The 21283-nt window shown below is 44.6% G+C and overlaps 1 protein-coding gene across 4 annotated transcripts in view; it reads right to left on the bottom strand.

The window, feature by feature from the left end:
* Window positions 1-19719, bottom strand: part of LOC124010561 (vacuole membrane protein 1-like) — a 117731-nt gene extending 98012 nt beyond the window's left edge. The window contains exons 1-3 of one of the 4 annotated variants that reach the window (XM_046323148.1): window positions 18896-19719; window positions 7057-7166; window positions 6684-6819 (exon numbers count right to left, since the gene is read on the bottom strand). In XM_046323148.1, the coding sequence (XP_046179104.1) occupies window positions 6684-6819; window positions 7057-7135 (215 nt within the window). In that variant the 5' untranslated portion in view covers window positions 7136-7166; window positions 18896-19719. Of the gene's footprint in view, window positions 1-6683; window positions 6820-7056; window positions 7167-8526; window positions 8611-8843; window positions 9024-9261; window positions 9390-18895 lie in introns of those variants that run through there. The other 3 variants (XM_046323157.1, XM_046323167.1, XM_046323140.1) reach the window with 3 other exon arrangements.
* Window positions 19720-21283: the final 1564 nt, after the last annotated feature.

Raw genomic sequence — 21283 nt, forward strand, 5'->3', positions numbered from 1 at the left:
ATCATCCGGATTATGATTCAACATCTGATGTATCAATGGTACTGAAGCTTAAGTAATGTTCAGTAATTCTTGAGCTGCAATTCTTCACTACTTCCATTGCTCGTGCAGTCCTGCTCCTCTTCTGACCCATATCGATTGCTCTACACAAGAACGCTATGAAGTCTATACGATTTACAATTTCTCTGTGCGATTTCTCTGTAACCAAACATTATTGCTTGCATATCACATTGCACCAGGCTGAGGCGCCATGGGCTACAGTCATCCTAGACGCAGCCACCACTGATGTATTGGAGCCAGCATTTCAATCACAAGGCTTGTTCATTTCACAAACAGCCTCTGCATAGGATGCATTATTCGTTACCTTGTACCTCTGCGTTTCCATGGCTTGTTTTGTTACTTCACATCCCCCATATGCTCCACTATGCTCACCATCACAGTTGCAACACTTAACTTTAGTATCAGGTCCACATTTTCCGTACTCATGATCCCCACCACACCTTGCACAGCTCATTTTCCCTTTGCACACATCAGCAACATGTCCCATCCTTTGGGAATTTAAACACCGAGGTGGAGGTGGCAGTTTATTGGCAGCACCCTCCAATAAGTAAAGTAGTATTTCAGAAATATCTATTGATTATGTAAACAAACTGTTTGGTTTCTACCATCAGAAGTGCAGTATGGTTTGTCATCTTGTGAACTTGGTCAGCTGAATCTCTGAAAGCACTGATGTATTTCAGAAAGCTATCTAGTGGAGGTAACAGATGCAAGTCATTTTGGTGTACTCTTCTTAATGTGTTATCTGTGTCAAACAAGCAAACCTAATCCTCTAAGCTTTAATACTTTGCTTGCTCTTTATCTGCTTTTGTACGGTTTCCCTTTAAATCGGCCTAGAACCTGTCTAATGTTTAGATGTTACAATTGTAATAAAACATGTATATTTCTGCTGTTGTCTGATCCGCTCATTGCTCAGAAATGTAGAACCAACTCAATAGGTGGCCTGTCACGAACGTGTGTATGTGTTATGTTCTGGTTGAGGTGTTCTCCTCATTAAACAGTAGTTGTGCCATTTTAGCTAACCATAGTCGGCAGGCGTTACTACAATATACTACAGTCATGTCGGCAAAAACACTTTAGGGAAAGGGGGATACCTAGTCAGTTGTACAACGGAATGCATCTTCTGCATTTAATCCAGCCCCTCTGAATCAGAGAGGTGCAGCATACTGCAAAAACACTACAGTTAATACTGCAGTATGCTACAGTAAAGTCTGGAAAAAACAATACAGTGAGTGTAGTCATTTATTTAGAACATAGTATACTATAGTATTTTCATATGGGTTAGCTGTCAATGTGTAACATGTTTGAACTTGGACCACAAAGGAAATACGTGTAACTTTTTTTGTGTTATCGACAAATTTCTAAATGCATTGTATCCACATTTGTGTTTTTATTGTTTTCATATAGTCATATAAAATCAATCAAGGGATACTACAGTATGGAGTATAGTATTCTACAACGTTCTATACTAAGCACTACACGATCAAGAGGGAAACTCAGAGGAGATCCCCTGCATGAGCTCCCCAAGGACAGCATCGACAAAGCCAGCTAGGAGTCCAATCGATCAGACAATTCTAAAGTAAGCACTACGTGATCAAGGAATGCTACAATGGGTATGTAGTATAGTATTCTACAACATTCTAAAGTAAGCACTACATGATCAAGGGATACTACAGTGTGTAGTATGGTATTTTCCAGTATACTTACGAAATTCTATCGTAAGCACTACATGATTAAGGGGGATACTAGTGTGTAGTATGGTATTTCCATTATATTACAAAATTATAAAGCACTACACATGAATCTTTTTTTAAATGTTTTATTTTAACCTTTATTTAACCAGGCAAGTCAGTTAAGAACAAATTCTTATTTTCAATGACGGCCTAGGAACATGTGGGTTAACTGCCTGTAAACCCACATAGTATGTGGGTTTACCAAACATTTCAGTTTCTAGACCTGTCCCCTAATTTTCAACCAATTGCAGACTGGTGTTCATTATCAAGCATTTCTTGTTTTCCATAGGTCCAGCTAATTAAGTGGTTAATTGACGCAGGTGTTTCAGCTCAGTAACTAGGTCACCTGGCATTTTAAAATGGGTGTGCCAGAATGTTTGGAGTGGAAGGAAGACCGCTCCTTGAAGCAAGTGTGGAAAAGATGGAGGAAACATATTTTCTATTTGAAGCTGATGTTGGGTGATGAGAGAGTTAGTGGGCTACAGTTCTGTAAAAGAAAGGAAACAAAAGAAGTAAAGTTGTGATGGAAGCTAAGAAATCCCTAGATTATTTTATAGTCTGAGTGAGGGTTTTGGCTCAATGTTACCAGGGGGATCTGTTTGAAATCACAAGGAATATCATGGGTGAGGTGACGTCGGTAAGAGTCAAAATTATTACTTTATAAAATTGTGTCTGCAGAAAAGTGTGCTTTGTGCCTTTAAGATTTTTGAATGGAATGTTTTGTGTATGGATTTCAATGGAGCCTGTCTCTCTGGGGTTGAGCATGAAGTGAATGCAGATTATAAACTCAGCGAAAAAAGAAACGTCCCTTTTTCAGGACCCTGTCTTTCAAAGATAATAGTAAAAATATCTTAAATTGTAAAAATCCAAATAAATTCACAGATCTTCATTGTAAAGGGTTTAAACACTGTTTCCCTTGCTTGTTAATGAACCATAAATTAATGAACATGCACCTGTGGAACGGTTGTTAAGACACTAACATCTTACAGACGGTCGGCAATGAATTAAGGTTACAGTTATGAAAACTTAGGAAACTAAAGAGGCCTTTCCACTGACTCTGGAAAAACACCAAAAGAAAGATGCCCAAGGTCCCTGCTCATCTGCTTGAACGCGTCTTAGGCATGAGGACTGCAGATGTGGCCAGGGCAATAAATTGTAATGTCCGTACTGTGAGACGCCTAAGACAGCGTTACAGGGAGGCAGGACTGACAGCTGATCGTCCTCGCAGTGGCAGACCACATGTAACAACACCTGCACAGGATCGGTACATCACACCTGCGGGACAGGTACAGGATGGCAACAACAACTGCCCGAGTTACACCAGGAACGCACAATCCCTCCATCAGTGCTCAGACTCTCCGCAATAGGCTGAATGAGGCTGGACTGAGGGCTTGTAGGCCTGTTGTAAGGCAGGTCCTCGCCAGACATCACCGGCAACAATGTCGCCTATGGGCACAAACCCACTGTCACTGGACCAGACAGGACTGGCAAAAAGTGCTCTTCACTGACGAGTCGCGGTTTTGTCTCACCAGGGGTGATGGTCGGATTCGCGCTTATCGTCAAAGGAATGACCGTTACACCGAGGCCTGTACTCTGGAGAGGGATCGATTTGGAGGTGGAGGGTCCGTCATGGTCTGGGGCGGAGTTACAGGGAAGACATCATTGTCTGGCATTGTCATGCTGGAGGGTCATGTCAGGATGTGCCTGCAGGAAGGGGACCATACTGCTCGTTCTGTGCATGATTTCCTGCAAGACAGGAATGTCAGTGTTTTGCCATGGCCAGCAAAAAGCCCGGATCTCAATCCCATTGAGCACGTCTGGGACCTGTTGGATCGGAGGGTGATGGCTAGGGCCATTCCCCCCAGAAATGTCCGGGAACTTGCAGGTGCCTTGGTGGAAGAGAGGGGTAACATCTCACAGCAAGAACTGGCAAATCTGGTGCAGTCCATGAGGAGGAGATGCACTACAGTACTTAATGCAGCTGGTGGCCACACCAGATACTGACTGTTACTTTTGATTTTGACCCCCTCTTTGTTCAGGGACACATTATTCCATTTCTGTTCGTCACATGTCTGTGGAACTTGTTCAGTTTGTCTGTTGAATCTTGTTATGTTCATACAAATATTTACACATGTTACATCACTGGGGCCAAGCGTCCTGCTATCCAGGACCTATATACTAGGTGGAGTCAGAGAAAGGAACTAAAAATTGTCAAAGACTCCAGCCACCCAAGTTATAGACTTCTCTCTGCTACCGCACGGCAAGCGGTACCGGAGAGCCAAGTCTAGGTCCAAAAGGCTTCTAAACAGCCCCCCCCCCCCTGATCCCATCCCAATGTGTTTAAGTGGGCATCTGAGGCTGAGGTCTGTTGGAGGACTTAAGGCCCTGATCCTTGGTAACCTTATTAAAGGACTTATACTCACTTCCTCTCCTGTCTTCACCCACTTATTAATCTGTGTCACAGGATATTACAGATATCTTAATTTGAGACAGTTTGCTACAGCAGGAAAATAATCCTGCAGCCATAGGAAATGTGGATAATGGCTTTTGTAGGGGTTGATTAATAAAAAGAATGAAGTCTGAAATTTCAAAGTGGAAATTCACAAGTTAAATTTCCTGCATTGCAGGAAGGTGCCATTTGCTTTCCAAATGGCACCTTATTCTCTACATAGTGCACTACTTTCGACCCTATTGAGGGTTTTCTGTTAATAATTTGAAAGTCAATTCAATCAGATATGAGATTATAAAGCAAACCCTAACAGTAGCCCTGAGTTCATGTCAACATGCGGACTCAACCCTAACCATATTCCTACACCTAGCTTCATGTCCACATGTTAGCTCAACCCTAACCATTACCCTAACACTAGCTTCATGTCCACATGTTAGCTCAACCCTAACCATATTCCTACACCTAGCTTCATGTCCACATGTTAGCTCAACCCTAACCATTACCCTAACACTAGCTTCATGTCCACATGTTAGCTCAACCCTAACCATATTCCTACACCTAGCTTCATGTCCACATGTTAGCTCAACCCTAACCATTACCCTAACACTAGCTTCATGTCCACATGTTAGCTCAACCCTAACCATATTCCTACACCTAGCTTCATGTCCACATGTTAGCTCAACCCTAACCATTACCCTAACACTAACTTCATGTCCACATGTTAGCTCAACCCTAACCATATTCCTACACCTAGCTTCATGTCCACATGTTAGCTCAACCCTAACCATTACCCTAACACTAGCTTCATGTCCACATGTTAGCTCAACCCTAACCATATTCCTACACCTAGCTTCATGTCCACATGTTAGCTCAACCCTAACCATATTCCTACACCTAGCTTCATGTCCACATGTTAGCTCAACCCTAACCATTACCCTAACACTAACTTCATGTCCACATGTTAGCTCAACCCTAACCATATTCCTACACCTAGCTTCATGTCCACATGTTAGCTCAACCCTAACCATTACCCTAACACTAACTTCATGTCCACATGTTAGCTCAACCCTAACCATATTCCTACACCTAGCTTCATGTCCACATGTCTGCTTATAAAGCTTTTGATACTACAAATAATTATCTGTACTATAACTTATCACACTAGCTGTTTTATATATATATACATATACACACACACACTTCTCTCTCACCATTTACATTTTATTTAACTAGGCAAGTCAAATAAGAACAAAATCTTATTTACAATGACGGCCTACACCGGCCAAACCCAAACGATGCTGGGCCAATTGTGCGCCGCCCTATGGGACTCCCAATCACGGCCGGGAATCGAACCAGGGTGTCTGTAGTGACGCCTCAAGCACTGAGAGGCAGTACCTTAGACCGCTGCGCCATTCAGGAGCCTATGAAAACAACTTGTGCTATCCTGAACTAAGCAGCCTCTTACTCTGGCAGCAAGCTACTTGTCTTGTGGTTTACCACATCCTCTTGTCATTTAGAAAATAAACATTATGTCCTCATGCACAACCACAAGAGGCTCAATGTGCACATTGACTTCATGTCATCATGTACATGTCAACAGACAATTAGGTGACTAAAAACAGGGAAAACATCATGGGGATCACCCTTGAGACAAGGTTATTCATATCAGAAACCGGTTCTATATTACCATCAACATTGAGCCTGCAATGATACGGAGTGTGTGGGAGTATTATTCAACTGAACACATAATAAACATTTTCTAAACACTTTTTAAACTGGGCTGGTAAAAATATAATTTGGGCAGTGCATCTAATTAGCATCCTTCATAGCAAAATCAATGAAGATTAATGGCAAAAACGACTCCCTGCTTACGTAGTTGTTTTAATAAATGGTCCTGTGTTTGTTTGGTCTGACTGTAGAGCCAGGCACACAGGATGAATTACAGGGGAGCGAGCCAGGAGGGCAGCAGGTAGAGTTTCAAGGTCTCCTGTCTGCACGTCCTTTCTCCTCGCATCCTTCTCAAAACACTTTGAAGGAGAAGGACATTGGCTCTTCTCCCCCAATGTAGTTAGAGAAGGAGGTGAGGACAGAGGCAGCGAGGAATAGAGGAAAGACGAATTGAGAAAGAGCCTCTATCTTCTACTGTAGACTCTGACCCTGCTGCCTCCACGTCGGTCTGTGGCTGGGCTGCCATAACATGGCCACAGCAGTAGGGAGTGTGTGTGTGGGCTCAGACCTTTGTCTTATTCCACACCACCAGCTCGACTGTATACTTGCTTAGTCTGTCATAGTGCAATGGATCGCAGTATTGGGGAGATTCATGAATACATAACCTCTGTTTCCACACTGAGAAACAGAAATACTTTATATTTTAACACTTTAGTCAACACTTTTTATATTCAACACTTCCAAGATGGAGGAGATGAGGACTGAAGTGTGTGTCTCACCTCCACATCCAGTCCTTCAGGGTTGTGAGCAGCTCCCGCAGGAAGTAGTGTAGCGTGACGAGCGGTTTCTTCCATAACACCAGAGACACACGCTCCTCGCGGTCCCTCTGCTTCCTCTCACTCAGCGACAAGGAGTCTTCAAAAACACACACACACACAGTGGGTTTTACCATTACCACCTCTAAAGACATGTCAGTCAATGTGAACTACTAGGCTGTAGCTCAAATCAACTCAAATGATACTGTGCTGGTTTTTATTTTTCTTCAGTGAACAAATACTTTGGCCTACATCACCGTATGTTACGTCAACACTAACAATCATTAACTTCATTAACTGGTCATGGTCATGTTGTGGTTCATTCAGCGGTCCCTACCTGCAGACTGGCCGTTGTGCTTTTCTCTGGCTGATAGGCGCCTCTGAGGTAGCTCGCAGTCTGCCCCATTGTTTGCCATCTCATTGAGTAGTGGTTGGACCGGGGGACACCTGAAGAGGAATGACAAAAAACAGAGAGGACAGACTGGTTAGAGCAGACCTAGGGGACTGTCGGCCCCGACTGAGTGTTGAGGAAAGTGCAGCAAGATATTGGACAGACTGTGTAGTGTTGGCAGGTCTAGTCATGGCAGAGTGATGATCAGAGTGCAGAAGGTGATGGTATCATTAGGTCATACATAGGGCTTTATCGGGTTACCACTAATCTGCAGGACACAGAACAGTGTGTGAGAGACAGCTTAGAGCTGCGAGTTGGGACTCTGACATACAGGCACGCAGGCTGCTCAGCTCTGGTGGAAGTGTCAGTGTCACACAGCCTGATAATCCCTCTATCCAGCACCCTTGGCTCTGCTACAGGAGGGCCCCTGTATTCAGTTTACAAATGTACACATTAACTGGGCTGACAGACTGCAGACACAGTACAGCGTTGGATTTTACAGGGGCCCATGATGGCTCTTTTCTATTATAGATAGGAATTCTATGGACACATGCTGACTGAGGCCCGAGTAGGGTTGTTTTTGTTGTGAGAAATAATAGCTGCGAGCCTCTGGAACACACATGGACAGTGACAACCTACTACTGAACGGTATAAGGTGGCTCATAGGTCTAAATCCAGAGGTTCATCACTGCTCATTCAAACCTCCTAGTAAGTGAATGAGCAAGTTATTTACAATCAACACTACAAAAAAGTAGCCAAACAGATGTTTTACAAAAAGTTACCTGTTCCTTCTAATACAAATACTGAGATAGAAAAGGGTTGGGAAAATGTTATTTATTGGGCTGAAAATACTGTAGCATTAAAATCATCACTCAGTCAGTGTTGAGTTTAGGCTATAATATTCAGTGTAGTAGGAGATAATAGCCTACTACACCTACATGCTCAATAATGCAGTGTCCTGGTTCACAGACTGGTTCCTACACCTACCAGTTAAGCTAGTCGTGTAAAGTTTAGGGGGAGTAAAGGTATTGGATGCCCCATATCGACTTCAACTGCTGCCTCTAATCATACCATGAATGTTTTCTGTGAGAGAAGTCACTTTGGCTGAGACAAAACAGCTTGGATATACGGTGTATTGACAGCTGTCCAAAAAGGAGAGCAATAAGCATCATGCATCAAAACCAGCTGCATTGCAGAGCTAGTCAAGCACCTTTAAAGGGCCAATCTGGAATTGCTACATACATTTTTGGTCAGTTAAATTAATAGCCATTGATTCTTGAAGAAAATAACTTTTGTAAATGCTTCATGAGTTAATGTCATATCCCATAAGATCCCACAAAATAAGCTTGTTTTACTCCTATGTTTGTAAACCATGTAAACAAACACTGTATAGGTTCAAAACATGGTTAACATTACCATTTTGATCTCATGGATGGTCAGTCCTTGCAGCCACAGCTCTAGGAATTTGAGTGTTCATATTTCTCAAGCCCCATCCCTCAGCTGTTTACCAAAACAAGAGGCAGGGTGTACCTTTTTGTTATTGTTTGAACTCCGGATTGACCCTTTAATATATTGTCTGGTCTACTCTCGTGCATCAACAAGACTGTTGTTTGGCTGTGTGACGTAACTTGGTGCAAAACGTTGACAAATAAGTAGCATCACAGCTTGTCAGTACACGGGAGTTGGAACCCCCACTACGCTTCATCATTTAAAGAGCAGAATCTTTGATTTACCTGTAATGTTGATCTCACAATCCGCAAATTCAAGGCTGATGCCAGAAAAGAACAAAACAGCGCGTGTCCTAGATCCAGCAGCGCGCACAGAGCCAAGGACTCGATTGCGCAATAACTTCCTTCAATAAACAGACTGCGTGTTTGAGACCTATTGTGAACCCACTTGTGCCGTTACGCTTCGAAAGCAAAACTATGGTTGTGAAACTTCACCAGGGGATAAATTATAATTCAAGTAACATGTTAAACAATCGCGTCGAATTAAATGGGATTTATTTTTGACAAGCAGTTCTAGCATCACTCCCTCTCCACGCAGTGCGCACTGGTTTTTAAAGTAGCCTATCAACAGTACCAAAAAGTCATGAATCTCTTGGTACGCAATAAGTAATGCACAATGTTCGAGGCAGGCAGAGCAACTTACCATACTGAGATGTCTTGAGTGCTAGCAATATGCCAAAAACCACCGTTTCAAGCTCCGGTGGCAATATAATTATACAACCTACACGACTATAGTCTAGTGCGGGGTGTGGTGGGGGCACAGAAAGGGATAACGCACTAGAAGGATAGTCGGGGGCAGCGGAGGGGGTGGTGGCAAGTAAATGAGACATTTCACCATTTGCAGTAACTATCCCAAGAGTTAAAAACGAATTTAAAGCTCCAAAAATATATTCAGATCACTTTCCTGGAACACAAGTACAATTTAGTTATATATATATTATTAGTAGGGCGGGGGAGGATGATTATTTAAGATACTGTTGGAAGAGGCAGGGTTTTCGAGAAGATGGGCAGGGACTCCTGTCCTAGCTTCAGGTGGAAGCTGGTTCCACCGTTGGGGTGCCAGAGAAGAGATTGGACTGGGCTGAGCGGGAGCTGCCCTCCCATGGGTGTTGGAGGACCAAGAGACCTGAGGTGGCAGAATGGAGTTCTCGGGTTGGGGTGTAGGGTTTGAGCATAGCCTGACGGTAGGGAAGGGCAGTTCCTCTTACTGTTCTGTAGGTAAGCACCATGGTCTTGTAGTGGATGTGAGCTTCAACTGGAAGTCAGTGGAGCATTGGGGTGACATGAGAGAACTTGGGAAGGTTGAAAACCAGATATGGGTTACTGCATTCTGGATAAGTTGCAGGGGTTTAATGGCACAAGTGGGGAGCCCTGCCAACAGCGAGTTGCAGTAATACAGATGGGAGAGGACAAGTGCCTGGATTTGAGCCCCCAGGTGGTGATGGTAGGCAACAACATCTCCTCCCCGCTGATCCTCAACACGGGGGCCCCACAAGGGTGCGTTCTGAGCCCTCTCCTGTACTCCCTGTTCACCCACGACTGCGTGGCCACGCACGCCTCCAACTCAATCATCAAGTTTGCGGACGACACAACAGTGGTAGGCTTGATTACCAACAACGACGAGACGGCCTACAGGGAGGAGGTGAGGGCCCTCGGAGTGTGGTGTCAGGAAAATAACCTCACACTCAACGTCAACAAAACTAAGGAGATGATTGTGGACTTCAGGAAACAGCAGAGGGAACTCCCCCCTATCCACAGATGGAACAGTAGTGGAGAGGGTAGCTAGTTTTAAGTTCCTCGGCATACACATCACAGACAAACTGAATTGGTCCACTCACACTGACAGCGTCGTGAAGAAGGCGCAGTAGCGCCTATTCAACCTCAGGAGGCTGAAGAAATTCGGCTTGTCACCAAAAGCACTCACAAACTTCTACAGATGCACAATCGAGAGCATCCTGGCGGGCTGTATCACCGCCTGGTACGGCAACTGCTCCGCCCTCAACCGTAAGGCTCTCCAGAGGGTAGTGAGGACTGCACAACACATCACCGGGGGCAAACTTCCTGCCCTCCAGGACACCTACACCACCCGTTGTTACAGGAAGGCCATAAAGATCATCAAGGACATCAACCACCCGAACCACTGCCTGTTCACCCCGCTATCATCCAGAAGGCGAGGTCAGTACAGGTGCATCAAAGCTGGGACCGAGAGACTGAAAAACAGCTTCTATCTCAAGGCCATCAGACTGTTAAACAACCACCACTAACATTGAGTGGCTGCTGCCAACACACTGGCATTGACACTGACCCAACTCCAGCCATTTTAATAATGGGAATTGATGGGAAATTATGTAAATATATCACTAGCCACTTTAAACAATGCTACCTTATATAATGTTACTTACCCTACATTATTCATCTCATATGCATATGTATATACTGTACTCTACATCATCGACTGCATCCTTATGTAATACATGTATCACTAGCCACTTTAACTATGCCACTTTGTTTACTTTGTCTACACACTCATCTCATATGTATATACTGTACTCGATACCATCTACTGTATGCTGCTCTGTACCATCACTCATTCATATATCCTTATGTACATATTCCTTATCCCCTTACACTGTGTATAAGACAGTAGTTTTGGAATTGTTAGTTAGATTACTTGTTGGTTATCACTGCATTGTCGGAACTAGAAGCACAAGCATTTCGCTACACTCGCATTAACATCTGCTAACCATGTGTATGTGACAAATAAAATTTGATTTGATGTGGGGTCGTACTCTACGGATGTTGTGCATGAACCTGCAAGAGCAGGTCACTGCTTTGATGTTTGCAGAGAACGACAGGGTGTTGTCCAGGGTCACGCCAAGGCTTTTTGCATTCTGGGAGGCTGACACTGTGGAGTTGTCAACCGTGATGGAGAGGTCTTAGAGGATTCGGCTATTTCAGCCACACCTGTTGCTGACAGGTGTATAAAATTGAGCACACAACCATACAATCTCAATTGACAAACATTGGCAGTAGAATGGCCTTACTGAAGCACTGAGTGACTTTAAATGTGGCACCGTCATAGGATGCCACCTTTCCAACATATCAGTTCGTCAAATTTCTGCCCTTGTAGAGCTGCCCCAGTCAACTGTAAGTGCTGTTATTGTGAAGTGGAAACGTCTAGGAGCAACAACGGCTCAGCTGCGACGTGGTAGGCCACTTCACACACAGAACGGGACTGCTGAAGCGCATGAGCGCGTAACAATCATCTGTCCTAGATTACAACACTCACTACCAAGTTCCAAACTGCCTCTGAAGACGTCAGCACAATAACTGTTTATCGGGAGCATCATGAAATGGGTTTCCATGGCCGAGCAGCCGCACACAAGCCTAGGATCACCATGTGCACAGCCAAGCATTGGCTGGAGTTGTGTAGTGTGCCGCTATTGGAAACGGGTTCTCTGGAGTTAGCTAAAGCTAACTCTCTCTCTCCTCTGCTCTCATCCTTCTAGATCTATCGGCTGCCTTCGATACTGTGAACCATCAGATCCTCCTCTCCACCCTCTCAGAGTTGGGCATCTCCGGCGCGGCCCATGCTTGGATTGCGTCCTACCAGGTGGTGTGGCGAGAATCTGTCTCCTCACCACGCGCTCTCACCACTGGTGTCCCCCAGGGCTCTGTTCTAGGCCCTCTCCTATTCTCGCTATACACCAAGTCACTTGGCTCTGTCATAACCTCACATGGTCTCTCCTATCATTGCTATGCAGACGACACACAATTAATCTTCTCCTTTCCCCCTTCCGATGACCAGGTGGCGAATCGCATCTCTGCATGTCTGGCAGACATATCAGTGTGGATGACGGATCACCACCTCAAGCTGAACCTCGGCAAGACGGAGCTGCTCTTCCTCCCGGGGAAGGACTGCCCGTTCCATGATCTCGCCATCACGGTTGACAACTCCATTGTGTCCTCCTCCCAGAGCGCTAAGAACCTTGGCGTGATCCTGGACAACACCCTGTCGTTCTCAACTAACATCAAGGCGGTGGCCCGTTCCTGTAGGTTCATGCTCTACAACATCCGCAGAGTACGACCCTGCCTCACACAGGAAGCAGCGCAGGTCCTAATCCAGGCACTTGTCATCTCCCGTCTGGATTACTGCAACTCGCTGTTGGCTGGGCTCCCTGCCTGTGCCATTAAACCCCTACAACTCATCCAGAACGCCGCAGCCCGTCTGGTGTTCAACCTTCCCAAGTTCTCTCACGTCACCCCGCTCCTCCGCTCTCTCCACTGGCTTCCAGTTGAAGCTCGCATCCGCTACAAGACCATGGTGCTTGCCTACGGAGCTGTGAGGGGAACGGCACCTCAGTACCTCCAGGCTCTGATCAGGCCCTACACCCAAACAAGGGCACTGCGTTCATCCACCTCTGGCCTGCTCGCCTCCCTACCACTGAGGAAGTACAGCTCCCGCTCAGCCCAGTCAAAACTGTTCGCTGCTCTGGCCCCCCCAATGGTGGAACAAACTCCCTCACGACGCCAGGACAGCGGAGTCAATCACCACCTTCCGGAGACACCTGAAACCCCACCTCTTTAAGGAATACCTAGGATAGGATAAGTAATCCCTCTCACCCCCCCCCCCCCTTTAAGATTTAGATGCACTATTGTAAAGTGACTGTTCCACTGGATGTCATAAGGTGAATGCACCAATTTGTAAGTCGCTCTGGATAAGAGCGTCTGCTAAATGACTTAAATGTAAATGTAAATGTAAATGAATCACGCTTCACCATCTGGCAGTCCGATTGACAAATCTGGGTTTCGCGGATGCCAAGAGAACACTACCTACCCCAATGTATAGTACAAACTGTAAAAGTTTGGTGGAGGAGGAATAATGGTCTAAGGCTGTTTTCTATGCTACTGGCTAGGCTCCTTAGTTCCAGTGAAGAAAAATCTTAAAGCTACAGCATCTAATGACATTCTAGATGATTTTGTGCTTCCAACTTTGTGGCAACAGATTAGGGAAGGCCCTTTCCTGTTTCAGCATGACAATGCCCCCGTACACAAGGCGAGGCCATACAAAAATGGTTTGTTGAGATCTGTGTGGAAGAACTTGACTGGCCTGCCCAGAGCCCTGACCTCAACCCCATCGAACACCTTTTTGGATGAATTGGAACGCCGACTGCGAGCCAGGCCTAAGCGCCAAACATCAGTGCCTGACCTCACTAATGCTCTTGTGCCTGAATGGATGCAAGTACCCGCAGCAATGTTCCTAATGAAAAACCTTGCCAGAAGAGTGGAGGTTGTTATAGCAGCAAAGGGGGACCAACCCCATAAGTTTAATGATCTTGCAAATATACATTTTGATAGGATTTTGAAACCTTGGAAAGGGAAACCTCTGAGTAAATTACACTGATTAATTCTCTAATGATATCACAGTTTACATATCTATTCATGGCTCTACCCACTCCAGGAAAATATTTTAATAAGTCACGTGAGCAAACAATATTTTATTTGTAATAAAACAGGAAGTTAAAAGGGTATATTTATATAATCAATATAAGTGTAGAGGGATAAAACTATTACATATCAAGGCATTAAACCTATATTAAAGCTTATATTATCCCTGGGGCGGCAGGTAGCCTAGTGGTTAGTGTTGGGCCAGTAACCGAAAGGTTGCTAGATCGAATCCCCGAGCTGACAAGGTAAAAATGTCGTTCTGTCCCTGAACAAGGCAGTTAACCCGCTGTTCCTAGGCCATCATTATAAATAAGAATTTGTTCTTAACTGACTTAAAGGTTCAATGCCAAAACTGTATCTAGTAACTGTTTTTCCAGTAGGACACATCTGTTTGAAAGGGGCCTCTTTGCTGTTATACAGACTAAAACGATACATTTCTGGTGGATTGACAATAAAACCCTGTCTTTTTAAATAAAGCCATACTGAGTGGGCTACAATTCCAATTTGTAACCCACTCTTCCTCCAGAAGAGGAAGAACATTTATTACAAATAATGTTTAAACTCCAATGTACTGATAGAGGATACACCACTTTTATTGGAGATAATGTATAAGGAAGTTTATTTTATGTTTATGAATGACATTGCAAACAACGATGGTAAAATTGTCACACAAGCAATTAATCAAATTGTATTGAGATGTATTCTCTATAAAAAAAATTATAACCAACTCATTGCACCTCTTGCCACAAAAATGGAACAGGAAATTACTTAAATGAAAGGAATAAGTTATTTTGTCTGCCACCAATTAAAAATCAGAAATAGCTTCCAATGAGCCATTCTAAATTGTTAAAATGTATCAGTTTCACTTGCAGTCAAGAGGGTTGACAACCGTGTACAATTCAAGATAGTTAGGAACAGATTTTCATGAACTGCTATACAAAACCACAATTGACACATCAGTCTGTCACTTTCAATTAAATCTATTATATTAAATTCTTGCTACAAAAAGAATGCTCAGTATGTGGGGCATTGGACAGTCAGACCTCTGCAGACTGCCATGCGGAAACCGACTCATTAGGGCATCTCTTTTGGTACTGTCCATCGGTGCCAGGTTTTTGGAGTCAGGTCCAGGAATGGTTGTCATAATAGAGGCGGCAGGTAGCCTAGTGGTTAGAGCGTTGGGCCAGTAACCAGCAGGTAGCCTAGTGGTTAGAGCGTTGGGCCAGTAACCAGCAGGTAGCCTAGTGGTTAGAGCGTTGGGCCAGTAACCAGCAGGTAGCCTAGTGGTAAGAGCGTTGGGCCAGTAACCAGCAGGTAGCCTAGTGGTTAGAGCATTGGGCCAGTAACCAGCAGGTAGCCTAGTGGTTAGAGCATTGGGCCAGTAACCAGCAGGTAGCCTAGTGGTTAGAGCATTGGGCCAGTAACCAGCAGGTAGCCTAGTGGTTAGAGCATTGGGCCAGTAACCAGCAGGTAGCCTAGTGGTTAGAGCGTTGGGCCAGTAACCAGCAGGTAGCCCAGTGGTTAGAGCGTTGGGCCAGTAACCAGATCCAATCCCTGTTCTAACCCACTGTTCCTAGGCCGTCTTTGTAAATAAGAATATGTTCTTAACTGACTTGTCTAGCTAAATAAATCAATTATATTGGCTCTGCAAACTGTATCGTTGGGGGATTTGAAGGTCCAGGGGCAATGTTGCAGATGGGAAGGTGCAAGCCCCCTAGTGAGACGCCATGGTAGAATGGAGGAATGGGTTGATCTGTGGCTGTCTGAAGGGTGTGTGTGTGTGTGTGTGTGTGTGTGTGTGTGTGTGTGTGTGTGTGTGTGTGTGTGTGTGTGTATATATAACACATATACATACACACGTTTGAGGTCATCCAATCAGGGGGGAGGATGGGAATGTGATTATTGTATGTTTTGTGTTTAGTTATTTATGTTGTGTGCGGTGTGTCTGCTAGTCCTGGTGGTTATGGGTAGTTTCAGGCTGTGAGCAGTGTGTCTGCTGGTTATGGGTAGTTTCAGGCTGTGAGCAGTGTGTGTGTCTGCTGGTCCTGGTGGTTATGGGTAGTTTCAGGCTGTGAGCAGTGTGTCTGCTAGACCTGGTGGTTATGGGTAGTTTCAGGCTGTGAGCAGTGTGTGTGTCTGCTGGTCCTGGTGTTCATGGGTAGTTTCAGGCTGTGAGCAGTGTGTGTCTGCTGGTCCTGGTGGTTATGGGTAGTTTCAGGCTGTGTTCAGTGTGTCTGCTGGTCCTGGTGGTTATGGGTAGTTTCAGGCTGTGAGCGGTGTGTCTGCTGGTCCTGGTGGTTATGGGTAGTTTCAGGCTATGAGCTGTGTGTCTGCTGGTCCTGGTGGTTATGGGTAGTTTCAGGCTGTGAGCGGTGTGTCTGCTGGTCCTGGTGGTTATGGGTAGTTTCAGGCTGTGAGCAGTGTGTCTGCTGGTTATGGGTAGTTTCAGGCTGTGATCGGTGTGTCTGCTGGTCCTAGTGGTTATGGGTAGTTTCAGGCTGTGAGCGGTGTGTCTGCTGGTCCTGGTGGTTATGGGTAGTTTCAGGCTGTGAGCGGTGTGTCTGCTGGTCCTGGTGGTTATGGGTAGTTTCAGGCTATGAGCGGTGTGTCTGCTGGTCCTGGTGGTTATGGGTAGTTTCAGGCTATGAGCAGTGTGTCTGCTGGTCCTGGTGGTTATGGGCAGTTTCAGGCTGTGAGCAGTGTGTCTGCTGGTCCTGGTGGTTATGGGTAGTTTCAGGCTGTGAGCAGTGTGTCTGCTGGTCCTGGTGGTTATGGGTAGTTTCAGGCTGTGAGCAGTGTGTCTGCTGGTTATGGGTAGTTTCAGGCTGTGATCGGTGTGTCTGCTGGTCCTAGTGGTTATGGGTAGTTTCAGGCTGTGAGCGGTGTGTCTGCTGGTCCTGGTGGTTATGGGTAGTTTCAGGCTGTGAGCGGTGTGTCTGCTGGTCCTGGTGGTTATGGGTAGTTTCAGGCTATGAGCGGTGTGTCTGCTGGTCCTGGTGGTTATGGGTAGTTTCAGGCTATGAGCAGTGTGTCTGCTGGTCCTGGTGGTTATGGGCAGTTTCAGGCTGTGAGCAGTGTGTCTGCTGGTCCTGGTGGTTATGGGTAGTTTCAGGCTGTGAGCAGTGTGTCTGCTGGTCCTGGTGGTTATGGGTGCGCTCACTTCCATGCCCAGCCTATTGTACATGTATATTATTGTAGCGTCAACATCTTTATTGCCAAAATAAATACAAACATAACTTTAGACAACCTCTGTCAAATGAATGTAATGAACTGTCCATTGATCAGCACAGCAATTGATTAATCAGGACTGTTTGCAAAACAAGTGGTTCTAAGCTTATTTAAATTGTACACGGGTAAGCTAACGGTTACAGAAATCGGGAACACAGACCAGCTCTATACATGTCACAATGACATGTATAGCTAAAATAAAGGTTTAAGGAAATACAGGCAGGCACCACATTACTACAAGACAAACCAGTTCACTCAATCAAGCCGGTGGTCTTGTAAGTATAAAAACTAAGTATGCTTTCATACAATTAAAAAGAGCATGGAAAGGGATAATGTCTTAGTGTATTCTGTAAAGAATCCAATACTTTACCTTGTATGCAGTACAAATCACATTGTGGGAGCAGCACCTCTAAGTATGAATTAGGCTGTTTGTGAAGATTTGAATCCTAAACAGCTTCTGTAGTATGTAAAAGCTGTGTGCTGGAAAACCTTGGCAGAGCATATGGGTGAAGTAGGCATTTTGATGCTCATGTGGATTTTATTTTTCAGCTTCAGACCAAAGCTTACTTCTCACTTAATGTAGCGTTTTGTTTAATATAGATTTATGAACAAATTAACCATATAATGACTAAAGGGAAGACATGTAGGAGTGAGGCACCCAATAAGTGATATAAGGCAGGGGGTTTCTACAGTTGCATTATAATGCAATACATTGCATGCTATTGTAATAGGCCTACATCCAAAATCTAAATCAAATGGCAAATGTTAACTTTGTAAAGCATGACACCCATTGAGCTCTAAAGATATTGAATGTTACTCTGAATTGAGAGCAGCTGTCAGACAAGCTCTGTATAGTAGGACAAAAATAATTGTGTGAAAATATCAATGACCTGTTGTATGACTGAAGCTTGATAAACGTTTTTTCAAAGCACCAAGAATGTGACCTTGCTCTCAAGCTAGAACCCAACATTCTGTCAGGACAGGAGTTGCTACCCCTTTTTAAAGAGTACATTTTTATAGCCTCAATCGCACCATAGATCACTTTTTATTTGGCAGCTAGCACCTCTTGAGAATAAATGATTCAGATATCCAGCAAAAGATCCTCAATGAAAAGTCAAGAAGTTAACAAATTGACCCTGAACAAAACAGACCAGTAAGTAGATGCAAGGTGGATTATAAAGAATAACAAATATGCAATAGAATAGATTCGTTTGTTTTGTTTTCCCCAAACCATCAAATCCACATCACCTTTAATTCACACTAACCTAGCTTCATTCATACACGATAGCATTAATTAATTAGATCCTACTGTTACGAAAGCATGTTTTTCCACCAGACACTAGACCATTTTCATTCATCAAGGACTCGGTCAAAATTACAGAGGCTCAAAATAAAATATTAGGTTATAGCAATATGATCAACCTTATTATATGCTTGACAAAACCTGGCACGCGTCAGTAAACTAGCATTTTACAAATACATGCTGATAGAGGATAGCCTAATGTCAAATGTGGATAGACTATTTGGCCTAATATTATGCTACTACTGTTATAAACACCACGGCAATGAACAGACATCAACCGAACAAATAGTCCCCTTACCTTCTCCTTTTTCACTCTCGAACTGTCAAAAGCCGCAGCCTGACGCACAGGAAACAGACCTGTATTTTATTTGATCAAAGATTATTTATTATATTGACAAGATGGTCGAGTGACCTCTCTAACAGGGGAAAGACATGTCCTTTAAAGATGGAAGCCAGATCAGGTGGGACCATTCTAGCCAATGAGAGGGTAGATACGCGTGAAACGGCACAACTCAAAATACTCCGTCGATATTCACTAATAATAAGTGACTATCGACGGGTTTTTCTAAGTAATGGTTTGACTAGTATCAAAATGTATTCCATGTACGGCCAGGTAGACATTTGAATATTGGAAGGAGTGGGCTGTGGACTTCGCCTAGGCAGGCACTTACGGGATCGGAGCAGCGATGGGGAACGGCAGTTGGGGCGAAGCAGAAGCCAGCTTCATGGGAGAGTTCAAAATGATTCTGGTGGTCCCGATCAGAGCTGAAAATGGGTATGGGGAAAGTGGCAGCCAAGTGCTCACACGCCGCTGTCAGCCTACAAGCAGGTCCAGCGCAGAAACCCCGAGCTACTGATGCAATGGGAGTACTGTGGACAGCCGAAATAGTTGTTAAAGCCCCGTATGAGGACAGTCTGATAGAACCGCTAACCCATGCCAAAGTAGGTCTTTCTGCTCCAAGATGCAGGGAGGACACAGATAGCACCAGGGTCCCTTACTCGTGGACACTTAACTGTATTGGAAGTAGGATAATCCTGGTTCAGAGAAGTGGTCATCTGGGAACTATGTATATACACTGCTCAAAAACATAAAGGGAACACTAAAAGAACACATCCTAGATCTGAATTAAATATTCTTATTAAATACTTTTCTTTACATAGTTGAATGTGCTGACAACAAAATCACACAAATTATCAATGTAAATCAAATTTATCAACCCATGGAGGTCTGGATTTGAAGTCACACTCAAAATTAAAAGTGGAAAACCACACTACAGGCTGATCCAACTTTGATGTAATGTCCTTAAAACAAGTCAAAATGAGGCTCAGTGCCTGTATGACCTCCCTACAACGCCTGGGCATAATCCTGATGAGGTGGCAGATGGTCTCCCGAGGGATCTCCTCCCAGACCTGGACTAAAGCATCCGCCAACTCCTGGACAGTTTGTGGTGAAACGCGGCATTGGTGGATGGAGCGAGACATGATGTCCCAGATGTGCTCAATTGGATTCAGGTCTGGGGAACGGGCGGGCCATTCCATAGCATCAATGCCTTCATCTTGCAGGAACTGCTGACATACTCCAGCCACATGAGGTCTAGCATTGTCTTGCATTAGGAGGAACCCCGGGCCAACCGCACCAGCATATGGTCTCACAAGGGGTCTGAGGATCTCATCTCGGTACCTAATGGCAGTCAGGCTACCTCTGGCAAGCACATGGAGGGCTGTGCAGCACCCCAAAGAAATGCCACCCCACACCATGACTGACCCACCGCCAAACCGGTCATGCTGGAGGATGTTGCTGGCAGCAGAACGTCTCCTGATGTACTGGCCTGTCTCCTGGTAGCGCCTCCATGCTCTGGACACTACACTGACAGACACAGCAAACCTTCTTGCCACAGCTCGCATTGATGTGCCATCCTGGATGAGCTGCACTACCTGAGCCACTTGTGTGGGTTGTAGACTCCGTTTCATGCTACCACTAGAGTGAAAGCACCGCCAGCATTCAAAAGTGACAAACATCAGCCAAGAAGCATAGGAACTGAGAAGTGGTCTGTGGTCACCACCTGCAGAACCACTCCTTTATTGGGGGTGTCCATTTGCACAACAGCATGTGAAATTTATTGTCAATCAGTGTTGCTTCCTAAGTGGACAGTTTGATTTCACAGAAGTGTGATCGACTTGGCATTATATTGTGTTGTTTAAGTGTTCCCTTTATTTTTTTGAGCAGTGTACATTAAAAACCATGTCATCCTAGCAGAACTGATACCCAGAGACCCAATAGACCTACATCTTTTTGTATTTAGAATGTGCACTTGTACTTAAACTACCCCAAATCCACCTGAGCCTGCGATTAAAACACTAATACATCCCTCATTTGACAGGCAAAAATCCATAGTGATATGGATTTTCCCTAAAGGATGCCTTGATAAAAGGTTCATAAGAGTGAAGGTAGACGAACAAACGTTGGCCGTGCACAGCCGACGCAATAGGACTGCTGTCATTTGCAATGAATTCCCTGGCCATTAAAAGTTGAATCGCCACAAATCATTGACACCTGTGCATGGCCGACGTGTTAGTCTATCATCCTTACAAACATGATGACAAAACAAGGTTGAGAAGGGAACAACAGACCTGACCAGACTTTTCTTGACAAACAAGAAGCCTTTATTTTATGTGGTAAAGAAAA

The sequence above is a fragment of the Oncorhynchus gorbuscha genome, linkage group LG02 (assembly GCF_021184085.1).
Source record: "Oncorhynchus gorbuscha isolate QuinsamMale2020 ecotype Even-year linkage group LG02, OgorEven_v1.0, whole genome shotgun sequence".
Lineage (NCBI taxonomy): Eukaryota > Metazoa > Chordata > Actinopteri > Salmoniformes > Salmonidae > Oncorhynchus > Oncorhynchus gorbuscha.